Source organism: Lepidochelys kempii, chromosome 3 (assembly GCF_965140265.1).
Source record: "Lepidochelys kempii isolate rLepKem1 chromosome 3, rLepKem1.hap2, whole genome shotgun sequence".
NCBI lineage: Eukaryota > Metazoa > Chordata > Testudines > Cheloniidae > Lepidochelys > Lepidochelys kempii.
This window is the reverse complement of record NC_133258.1, coordinates 157,130,464-157,142,674: the sequence shown is the minus strand read 5'-3', so window position 1 is coordinate 157,142,674 and position 12,211 is coordinate 157,130,464. Positions and strand designations below refer to the sequence as shown.

General features: G+C 45.1%; 1 protein-coding gene across 8 annotated transcripts in view; it reads left to right on the top strand.

Annotated features, from left to right (window-relative positions):
• The first annotated feature begins 2,123 nt into the window (after positions 1 to 2,123).
• The window catches only part of PSEN2 (presenilin 2), a 32,070-nt gene continuing 21,982 nt past the window's right edge, over positions 2,124 to 12,211 (top strand). For 6 of the 8 annotated variants that reach the window (XM_073338689.1, XM_073338687.1, XM_073338684.1 and 3 more), the window contains exons 1-3: positions 9,473 to 9,583; positions 10,022 to 10,186; positions 10,925 to 11,154. In XM_073338689.1, the coding sequence (XP_073194790.1) occupies positions 9,554 to 9,583; positions 10,022 to 10,186; positions 10,925 to 11,154 (425 nt within the window). In that variant the 5' untranslated portion in view covers positions 9,473 to 9,553. Of the gene's footprint in view, positions 2,193 to 9,472; positions 9,584 to 10,021; positions 10,187 to 10,924; positions 11,155 to 12,211 lie in introns of those variants that run through there. The other 2 variants (XM_073338685.1, XM_073338686.1) reach the window with 2 other exon arrangements.

The window sequence follows — 12,211 nt, the reverse complement described above, 5'->3', positions numbered from 1 at the left end:
ATCATTTCTTATGTAAATTAAATCTGCACAGTGAGGTCCTTGGTGAACTTAATGGAGTTTTCTTCTCTAAGTTCTCACTTCCCAGAATAAGGAGACTGCTTGGGAAATAATCTTTTTTTAAAACTCACTATCTTGCTGATTAGGGTCCAAATACTTTGTCAAGGAGGAGAGTATTGCAGGATCTCCTGAAAGCGGTCAGACTTACTGTAGAGTGAATTCTTCCAGTTCTATGGAGAGTGAGCCTACCTGCTCTAATGGAGAGTGAATTACTCCATCAGTTACTTTTGTACCTGCTAAAAACAAAACAGATTGGGATTGTTTTTTTAAAGAGAAAAGCCAAATGCCATGTCACATGGCAATCTGCAGTGCCAAGGAAGATCTAACGTGCTGATACTCTTAATAGTAGAGCAGATGCTCAGACTAATGACAACATTGAAGCAAAAGCTTCGGACCACTCCAAAATCCTCTGAACTGCCTGGTTCTTTGCGCCGTCGTTTCAAAGCGAAGCGTGGGTCAAACCGCAAGAATTCCTTAGCTAGGCTAAACCATGGGGACCCAACAGCCCGGGCTCTGGAGCTGCGCTAGACCAGGCAAGCGAATACGCTCCTATACAGCTTCAGAGCGCACTCACGCGCCATATGACCCAGCCGCCAGCTGGGAAACCACGGAACTCCGCCCACGCCCGCACGCCGCCTTCCCATTGGCTGGTCCTCGGCACCTTTCCCCTCTATTGGAGGAGAGGCTTCGGGGTGGGAGGAAGCAGGCAGTGGGTGACAGCCGACTCGGCTAATCAGAGGCCGCGCTAATCCTAAATCCGTGGTCGGAAAGAGAACGCGGCGGAGCCAATGGGAGCGGAGTTGTGCCGTGCCGTGCCTGGGTAAACAGGCTCACGGAGCTCGAAGTGGTGCGGAGCCGGGCGCTGCAGATGTGGCTGGCGGAGAGCGCTGCGCTGGGCCGGGTAAGGCTGCCCCGGGCTGCGGGAGCCTCTGCGGCCTGGGCCGCCTGAGCTCTCCTTGCACCGGCTTCCTGGAATTGCTGCCCCGAGATCCGGCGGGGCGGGGCGGGGCCGCAGGCGGGTGGGTGCCTGGAGAGCGCGGGCGCTGCCTTGAGAAGCCCAGCTCTGGGGGGGCACCGTGTCTCTGCGCCCCGAATGGGCCCTTCCTCGGACCCCCGCAGAAGGGGCTCGACAGGGACAAGGCAGGCGGGGCCTGGTGTTGCAGCTCGGGGCCTCCGTGGGTAGCGCCCCCTTACAGCCCTCCCTGCTGAGGAGGGCTTGCGGGTGACCCCTGCCCAGCGTGTCACGGCCCTGCAGGTCCACCCACTCGCTGACCGACCTGGGTCTCCTGCCTCGTAGCCGGGGCGGTTGCAGTTGGGTTGTTGGGCTCAGTTTTCCAGGCGCTTTCCTGGTGTCCGTCCCAGGCTGGGGCTGACTCCTTGTCCCTGCGTGCATACTGGCAACGTGAAACCGCTGCCTTGGTAGGGCGAATGTGGACTCACAGTAACGCTTAACCATAGGTGCTGGAACTGGGGGTGTGGCAGCCCTCCCTGGCTGGAAGTGGTTTCCATGGTATACAGCGTTTACGGTTTTGTTCAATGTCTCTCAGTACCCCCACTATCAAAATTGTTCCAGCACCCATGTGCTTAACCCCTGTATGTATTTGCTGTTAAAAGCCCTATTGGAAGGCCCTTACCCCTGGTTTCTAATGATACCTTTGGTTAAGGCCAAAACAACTTTAAAAGTCTCTTACTCTTTATACTGTTAGTTCAGATCTGAAACAACCAATGAATTAAACTAAGCCAGTCACTTTTATTTTCTGTTTCTGATGCCCTCGTCTTGTGTTATGGTGTTTGGCTTGAGAAGACTGCAGAACAGCTACCGACAAATTGTTTTAGAGGAATTTTTTTTAAAACACTGGAGCTAAAAATTTGTTTTTGCATAGCCCCGGTCTTCTAGAATGAACTGATAACATTGTTCCTTTCTGAATATTCCCTTTTTCATGGACTACCGCTACAGCATACCATCATGTTCATTTATCTATAGGTCTGTGATTTAAATTGGAGTGAACCTGGGGAGTTAACAAGTTAATCTTCTTGCTTTATAAGTATTTCTTTTCCTTTTTTTAAGCACTGTTCGTCTGAGGATCTCCAAGCACCCCATGAACATCTAGCCTCACATTTCCCCTGTAAGGAAGGTGAGCATTTGTCCCTGTTTTCTAAATAAGGAAGATGAGTGATGAATCTATTGAGTGGCTGACTGCTAGGTTCTAGGGTAAGACTGAAGCAGAGCAATGAATGAAACCCAGGTCCTGATTCTTAGTACTAAAACAACAAGGAGTCCGGTGGCACCTTAAAGACTAACAGATTTATTTGGGCATAAGCTTTCATGAGTAAAAAAACTCACTTCTTCAGATGCATGGAGTGAATATTACAGATGCAGGCATAAATCTACTGACACATGAAGAGAAAGGAGTTACCTTACAAGTGGAGAGCCAGTGTTGACAAGGCCAATTCAATCCTGGAGATGTGGTCCACTCCCAATAATTGAGGAGGAGGTGTCAATACCAAGAGAGGGGAAAACTGCTTTTGTAGTGAGCCAGCCAGTCCCTATTCAAGCCTAAATTAATGGTGGTAAATCTTGCAAATGAATTGTAGCTCTGAAGTTTCTCTTTGAAGTCAAAGGTGCCATCGGAATCTTTGTTTTTTTTGTGGATACAGACTAACATGGCTACTCCTCTGATATTCTTAGTACTGTGACTTAACAATAGGTAACTTGCCCATAGTTGTAGAGATGAGCCCAAGATACAGCCTTGTGGTTAAGATACAGGATTATTATTCCTCCTTCAAATATTTATCACTATTACCACTTGGTATTTGTTTGGAATGAATGTTAGTGATCCTCAAATGAGTAGCCTAGAAAAATTCTCTGGCACATGGTTCTCAGAATGTTTCATAGTGTGAATCAGCATCCAATACTCTTACTAGCAGCCTGCCCATTTGCAGTCACATAAAATGATGTTTCAGAGTAACAGCCGTGTTAGTCTGTATTCGCAAAAAGAAAAGGAGTACTTGTGGCACCTTAGAGACTAGCCAATTTATTTGAGCATGAGCTTTCGTGAGCTACAGCTCACTTCATCGGATGTAGCTCACGAAAGCTCATGCTCAAATAAATTGGCTAGTCTCTAAGGTGCCACAAGTACTCCTTTTCTTTTTATAAAATGATGTAGTGACAGTTTTGTGTGATGGGCTCTGTTACTGGCTGTGGTGACCAAGCTGTATAGGAATGTTGTATAAACTTTAGGCTTTGAAAATGTTGCTGTGGATCACACTGAGATGACGACAAGTGAGACTTCCTTGGCATTAGAAATCTGGCAATCTTAGCAAAAAGAAAGCTAGACCATAGCTAAGGAGTTATTGCTCATCTGAGAAGGGTTTAATTGAGAGCCTGAATTCGGGTATACCTCCCAGAAGGGGAAGGCCTGAAGGTTTCCCATGATGACTAGTGACAGCTTTACCTGACAACGTCCCCATTCTCTGTAAATGGTAATAACTTTCAGGGAACTATTGTCGATATCCATATGCATCCTCTAGCATCCCTACTTGAGGGTGGACTTTTTTCACCTACATGATCCCTACTCTTGCGTTCTGCTCTCATACTGGAAATTCCAGTAATGTAGGGAGAGTGGACTGCCACAGCCAACAGAATTTACTCTGTGGATATGAGATGGGGATTTTACCCTTTTAAAAATGTACAGAGTGAGGAGGGAGGTAATAGGAGGATGGGGAAAATCTGCTCTAAGTCATGCATACATCATTCATCTTATCAATATTTGAATTCATATGCTATCTGTTGCAGCAAATGTCTGTCAGACTTTCTACCTGAAGGGAAGCATGTTTAGTCAAAGCAACAAGACTGAAGTGTTTAGATTCCTTGGAACCACAGAGCCAAATCCAGGGGTGGATGATGACAAAATATTTTTGACACCTTGGGGCCCTAGAAGGTATTGGAGTCCATTGTACCACAGCAGGGATAGTCTTACTACGTGGTTGGCTGCCTGAAGAGTTTACAGTCTAAATAGACAAGACCGAGGGTGTGAGAAAGGAAGCATTGTTGTTCCAGTTTTACAGATGGGGAGCAGAGGCCTAAAGACATGAAGTGCCTTACCCAAAATCATCTTGGAAGCTCTGTGGCAGAGCTTTGAACTGACCCCAGAATTCCTGAGTGCCACTCTAGTGCTTTCACCACAAGACTAACATTCCTCCCCTAGAGCTGACTTCTTAATACCAAGGCAGATGAATTCTATACTGTGTATGATTTAATGGCAAGGTTAGGGTGGGGCACCTTTTGGCTGAGTCACTAAAATTAAGTGTGGTCTGCTCTGCTTGGATGTTTAAAAATCTTTACAGGATTTCCTAGCAGACACATTTACTTCATTCTAGGCCAAGATTTCACCTCTCCTCACTCTTTAGAAATATGCTGGTTGATAACTGTTGCTGTTGGCATAGGGTTGATCTAGGATTCTTGGGATGAAAGACACACTGTTCACCTACAGTATTTATCACCTCTTCTATTAGGGCTCAGAAACAACTATAACAGTGTAACTGAAACAGGGATATCTATGCCAGTCCACTGAGCCTGTAACAATAGTTCTGAGAGGTGTGAACTGCCCCAGGTGTTAACTCCAATGCCCAGTAATGATGATTTAAATGTCAACATTAAGGCCATGTCTACACGAGAGAGCTTACAGCTGTACCGATGCAGCTGTGCCACTGTAAGATCTCTTGTGTAGCTGCTGTATGCTGACCGGAGAGAGCTCTTCCATCAACATAATTAAACCACACCCAACGGGCGGTGGTAGCCATGCCGGCGGGAGAAGCTCTCAATTTACTATGATTGATATCTCATTTTGATGCCATAAGTGGGTGGTGGTTGGGAGTTGGGGGACACATAGTAGTGTCTCCTAATCAAGAAGGAACCAACCCCAGGGAGCCCAGCAGAGCACATGGATGTAATCAGGCCCTGCTGAAGAGTGGCCCAGGCATCACTCAGTTTCATGCTTTGAATGTCTACACAATTTACTGTGAGCCTCCTGTCATTTTGGTGACTTGCATAAGTGAGGCTTATTTTTGTGGGTGGAGTTTGTAAGAGTAACATCACCTCTGTATTTGTTTTTCCAGTTATTTTCTAAAATCTATCCCCCTCCCCCTCTTGGTGTGTTTACCAACAGCAGTGACCCTTGCGATCTAAACTTTAAGGAAAACCTGTTTCTGTTGCTTCAGAGTGGCTCTGACCCCTCCCCCCCATCCCCGGGCTAAACATAGCTAGAAAAAAAAAAATAGACCCCCCTCACCTAATTACCACCAAAGAGAACTGTATAAGTAGGTCTCAACTTTCAAGTCAATGAGTAAACCTCCTGCCAGTGTAGACCAGCGATTCTGTCCCCTATACATACTGATATTATTTTTATTTCCAATGGATAAAACAAGGTACAGTACTCTTGTGCAATACAAGGGAGCTTTAGGATGTGCTCCTGTGGAATAAGCCTACAAGGGAAAACTCTACTTGTTGAAGTGGGATAATGTCACAGTGGGTCACATCCTCAGCTCTGTTAAAGTCAGTGGAGCGATAACCAGCTTGAACCACCCTGTGAAATAGATAGGAGAGTTAGAGCCAGGACTACTGGGTTGCATCCCCATCTCTGCTACCTACTAATAGCAATTACTTAGTACCATAGGGTCATCATTCCATTTCACTTTTGTCCTACGGGTCTGCAGGATCAGCCTCTTGACTCTGTTTGCTCTTTTTTTAATATAAACTGAGAGAATTGTAACAACCCCTGGCTCTGCAGAGGAGAAGTAGAAAATGATGTGTGATTTTGTAACTATTAGGATCATATTTAAAACAGGTGTTGGTCTTCCTTATTCACGTTATTCAGAGGCTCATACTCGAGTTGTTTGAACAATATGAAAATGCAGACTTAGCCTGCATTTGTTACATTTTTTTTTTTTTTAAGCTGCTATCACTAGTGCCATAAAGGAAGTGTGTTTATCTCAACCTTTCCGGCTTTCTTTCCTAACTTTCTTTTCTGAAGTGTCTTTCCTTCTTCCAGCACGAGCCTAGGAAAACTCATGGTCTATACACAACTTCCATTTGGTAAAATGGACAAATATATCTGGTTCTATGGAAGAAACTTTTTTTGCTTTCTGTTGAGTGGAACTCCCTTGCTGTACTTGGGAGCCAGGAACCCCCTCTTGGTTCATATATACCTCCTTACAGTCCACTGCTTCCATGAGGCCTGTCAACACTAAGCCACCAATCAAAGTGGTGCAGAAACAAACTCTAATAATTTGACATCCTTTTCCTGGCCAGCTGGAGCTTTGTATCTCCATTGTATTTCTGTTTGAAGTTTGAGCTCCTTGAGCCAGGGATCTTCCTCTGCTTTGCACAGACTTAAGCACACTGACAATGCTCAATAAATACATGAGAGAGATCAGGGTGGATCCTAAAGTCTTACTAGTCCGAGGGGGTGCTCACTTCAACATATGAGATGTTTTGTAGCAGACTCTGCTTGAGCTGCTAGACCTGAAATTTGACAGTCCAGAGCACAGCGTTTTAGAATCTGTTAAAAGAAATAGCAGTGTTAGAGAAGTTGACTACCACAGTCTCTGGAAAGGGAGTGTGAATGTCCTTATTTATCCCCATTTTGGGACTATTTACCAACCCCAAGGGGTAAATTCACATAAGGAAGATGATGCAGAAAGGAAACGGCTTTTTAGGGAATTGATCCACTCTGAGAGTGGTGACCAACTGAAGGGTCGGTTGCTAGTAGGGATCTAGACTAGGCCCTGTAATACTATATTGTGATATCAGAGACTTTACACCAACACACCGTTAGCACAAAACTTAATGAACAAGGGAAGGGGGGATTAGTAGAACTATATGGCTTGGTCTGACCTTATTAGCATGATTTGGGATAGAATTACTCTATCACATCTCTGCATTTCTCCGTGGTTTCTTTTAGTCCCCTTTCAAAGAGACGCTGTCAAGCTTTTTTAAAACCTGATTTAAAATACAAAATGTCCTTCTGTGTAGTATTACTAGCCCTAAGATTACTGAAACTGCCAACCCCTAAGGTTAGTGAAAGTGGAATAGGTTTGGAGAATGTAACTTCTGCTATCTGTTTAACTTCTGCACTGGGCACGATTTTGCTAGTGAAAACAGGCTATTTGGTGTTCCTTCCTGGATCCTGTGCAGTAGCACCACATTGTATTGTCCAGGTTGCAGAAACTGCAGAGGAAAGCTTCTACCCAAATAACTGGCTTTCACGTACGTGTGTGTGTGGGATGTTCCTGACCATATTTGAGCTATGTAAAACCTAAATTTGGATCCAAACTGCTTGAGACTGGCCTCTTACTCTTCCCTTGGTTCTCTGGCATATACAGAAGCTGTGTGGAGCCATCTCCGCTGCAGTGGTCAGAGGGTTAAATATTTATTATGATCTGGGGGCATGTGTAACCTCACCTTGTCTCACTTCACTGATTCAGAAGTATGTAGTGCCTGGATGATTGCTTACACAACATGAGCCTGACTTCGCCTTTAAAGACTCAACTTCATGTATTCATAACTTGCCTAGTTTCTAGAAGCTTGGGCCTAAATTTTCAAGAAATGTGATTGCATATGCACTCTCTCAATTGTCTGATAAGCACCCATCAGCAGGTGACTTGCACATGCAAGATGGACAGGCACAAAAGTGAAAAATGCTCTTGAACTTGGGTCATTAGGTTTTATTCTGCTGAGTGAGAACACAGCACTATTGTGAAGCAGCCCAAGACTGAGTGCTTCTGCCATCTCTTCCACCTCTGAACTGTATTGCTTTTATTGATAATGCAGGAATTACACTGATACTTCAGGCTTTGAAGGGAAGGTAGGGAAGACTCTTCTGGAAAGAGTATATCACTTGGGAGATGGATTTTCTTTCTGAAATTTCCTCTTTGTGGGAGAATGGACAAAGTGAATGAAGATCAGGAGTTGTGGGGGAAAGGGAATTGCTTAATTCCTCCTAAAGCTAAACACAGTGAGAAGAAAGTGGAATCTCCCAGGTATCTTTCAGGTGACCACATCTGAAACTCTAGGCTATGCTCTCTACCAGGAGGTCCCGCTGTTTGGACCATGAGTGTGAGAGTCAGGACTTGTTCTGACTCTTGATTTAGTCTGTGACTGTGGCCAAGTCACTGAGCTTCTCTGTACTTCCACTTCAAGTTTAAAAGGGAGACAATATCTACCTCTTGGTCCATGTTGGGCTCCTTTGTCATGATCCCTGGATTAAATGCTCTATAGATGTCATGGGGAATCACATGCTTAGAGCTTTTAAATGAATCGGTTCAAACTGTCCAATGTCTGAAAGGTTTGGTTTTGCCCTCACTGAGAGTAACCTGAGAAATGAATTTTGTCATATCTGGTTATTTGTCCCTCTAAGCTGAACTGTGAAATGCTAAAATGAATTCTCCTGGATTGAGCTGTCCTGAACCTGATGGAGTGCAAAAGCCTCTTTGATAGGGATGAGAGGGGTGAAGTAGGTGCATTCTTAGGGTTGACTGAAATCATGGTATCCTTGGCTAATGCAGGCATGCAAGAGTCTCTCCAGTGGAAAAAATGTTGTTCCTCTTGAATCTTCTCCATGTCACTTGTTATTTCTGAGTAGCAGCGTATGGAATCTGGCCAAAACAATGAAATCTGTGCTGATAAACTCCAAGTTGTTTCCCTTCCAAGTGTCTTGCTCTTTTTCTATGAAACAATACAGCTGGGACAATGCTGGCTAACTTACAGAGAGAAAGAGCTCCTCTTTCAAGAAACTAGTTTTCTTACCATCCTTGGTGTGGGAGGGGAATCATTCCCTAGGAAATTCATAAGGCTGCTAGATACAGTAAAAGCTTTATCTGGCATGTTGGGGAGTGCTGGTAACTAGATGATTTTTTTTTTTTTTTTTAAACTTAACTGAGAGGGAGAGTGTGCGGGGTTGGGGCATGGGAGGGGTGTGGGCTCTGGGAGGGAGTTTGAGTACAGGAGGGGGCTCAGGGAAGGGGATTGGGGTACGGGAGGGGTTTTGGAGTGCTGGATCCAGGTGGCGCTCACCTCTGGCAGCTCCCTGGAAGCAGCGATCTGTCCCTGCTGCTCCTAGGGATGGCCAATGGGAGCTGTGGAGGCGGTGCCTGTGGGTGGAGGCAGTCCACAGGGCTGCCTGCTGCACCTCTACCTGGGAGACAGTAGGGAGAAGGTCACTGCTTCCAGGGAGCCACACAGAGCCAGGTAGGGAACCTGCTGGCCCTGCGCCAACCGGACTATAAACCAAACTTTCTATGAAGATTAGAAATGCCAGGTTATAGAGCTTTCCTGTTGGTACAGGACCAGATAACACAGCTTTTACTGTACTTACATTTCAACAGATTGGCTTAACTATAGCCCGGGCTCTTGGTGACCAAAAATTTACCGCTGTCTGGCTGCTGCTCATTGATCTAACCTGTGGGCATTGGACGCACTCTCCTTTCGAGCAGACAAATGACGGCTCACGACTGGCAGTTGACAGAGGTGAAGCTTTGGTTAGGCCATGGCAATTGAACTGCTTTCTAACCTTTAGAGATGCTTCTTCTGTCTCAAAGTCAAGGCACCGTGGCAAGGAGGGGAGAACAGCTGCAGCAGCCATGCATGCTGTGACTAAAGAGAGGACTTGACTCTCACTTGGCTGCTAATTAGGCACTGAATTTCACTTCCCCATCCAACTGTGTAAAAGACAAAACAGGAACCACCCCCCCCCCCCACCACTATCTAATTTCATCTAGAGCATGATGCATTTTTCAATATGCAAGTTTATTATGTTGTACTAAGATAAGTAGTCACAACCCCTGCAAGAACATCCCCATTAGAATTGCACTTCTTGCCCATATCTCCAATTCTATGTCTGTGGCTTTTAGTTTGTATCATGACTTTAATGTTTTCTCTCTCTCCTCTTGTTGTGTTTGGTTCTAGGCACTGTATGAGAGACTGATGATGATCACATTCATGAACAGTTCAGACAGTGAAGAGGAAGCCTGCAATGAGAGAACATCGCTGATATCAGCAGAGAGCCCTCCTGCAGCCTCCTACCAGGATGGGCTGCAAGCACCAGAAGCAGCAGAGACGCAGACGTACAGGGTAGGTCTGCAATGCGTCTAGAAAGAGAGAAAATGTGGTATGATGCCATTGCTGCTCTGCTGAATAGATCACTTAGTGCCTTCCAGTGTATCCTAGAGTCAGTCAGGCCTCATTTCAGAGGTACTGCAGTGTGTATTTCTTAAATAACAGCAATAGTCACTTCTTTCCCTGTCTCTTCATGCCCCTCCCCTCCCAGTTGCTAGAGCTGTGAGTTTTAAGCATGATCTGATACCCGTGACTTTCCTGAGGGATGTTCTCTCTGGACCTTTAATTAAACAACAAGGAAGCTAAAACTAGCTGGCTGAGCTATTCTCCAGAGCTTCCTCAGTACTGGGCAAACAAAACAGATGTTAAATAGGATCTTATGCAAGTAATAGTGAAGCAGCCATGTAATGCAAGGACAGGATTGCTGAGAGAACAGATTCAAATGGCTGGGCATCAGACTCTTCAGCTAGAATTTCCTTCAGTTCAAATTGTGTGCACTGCCCCCTCCCCATTTTAAATGTCTGTAGACTTATGCTTTACACTTTATTTAAAAAAAAAAAAAAAATCCAGTTCATAGCATGTCTGACGCAGGTGATGTTTGCATCACTAGTCATAGGGCTTACATGCTCACTTCCATGTAGTGAGAGCTTTCTGTTATTTTATAGGGTGTTACTGTGTGTCACCAGGAAATGAGTGAATGCTTTGCATGGACAATAAAAAGGGTCTTATGCATACTCTAACCTCTCGTTACAGAAGAGGCATACTGGTGGCAGTTGTAGCCCTAGTGATGCTGACAGCGGTAATTCTGACTCAGGACTTCCAGTAAGAGACATTGCTGTGGACAATAAGGAGGAGGAGGAACTGACCCTGAAATATGGAGCAAAGCATGTGATCATGCTCTTTGTGCCTGTCACGCTGTGTATGATTGTTGTCGTTGCCACCATAAAGTCAGTGCGCTTCTACACTGAGAAAAATGGGCAGTTGTAAGTAGGTTCTTAAAAGCAGCCTGTGTGTGTGGCTGTGATCTCTTGCATTACAAACACGTTCTGTGTCCGTATATGTAGAGATGTGTGCACCCAGAGGCCTTCCACAATGGGATGAGAGAACCTTTACCCACTCAGTTAAAAACCTAACTCTGTAAACAGGCAAAAACTTCATTCTTTTGAACTGGGCTAAATATACTAAGTTCAGCTGACAGGAATGGACCCTAATGTATCCGTTACAAACCAATGGGGGGAAGGGCACTGGAAGTTCAGAGAGTCATCTGGGTAGGACTTAAACTGATTTAACTCTGGCTACCTCAGAAATTGTGATGAGGCTGCTTCCCACTGCATTGTAAGAACTCAGGTTGGATTCCTCCCCTCCCACCCGTTTTTTTTTTTTGTTTTAGGCACCAGCTGGCAGCAAATGTGACATAGCACACTCGGGTGGATGGAAAAGTGTGTCTCACTGCTGAACGATCTCTGTGGCTTTTAAAGACTCGTGTTAATAGGCACAGAGTTCCATCCAGCCCTCTTGACCAGGACTGTGACTGAGGGCATTCTTGGGGCTGTAACAGGGGGCTGGAGGATGTTTCATAAGGGGATTAAAAGGGGACTGGCATTTCCCTTGAGTATAGCTGAAGGAAGCAATGTTAGGATGTGTGGAAAAACAAGAGACTAATAATCTAGAAATCAATGGTGCAATCTTAACCGTTATCACACAAAATGTACAGCAGAAACAGAAGGGTCCAGAGACAAGCAATAAAAATTACCAGTGGCCTGGAGAGACCTCCGTATGCAGAAAGAATGAAAAATCTTCTAAATAAAGATGCTGAAGTTAATGGTCTCTTCCCTTTATAAAAAGAAAAGGAGGACTTGTGGCACCTTAGAGAACAACAAATTTATTTGAGCATAAGCTTTCATGAGCATTGGATGCATGAAGTGAGCTGTAGCTCACGAAAGCTTATGCTCAGATAAATTTGTTCTCTAAGGTGCCACAAGTACTCCTTTTCTTTTTGCGGATACAGACTAATGCGGCAGCTGCTCTGAAATCTTCCCT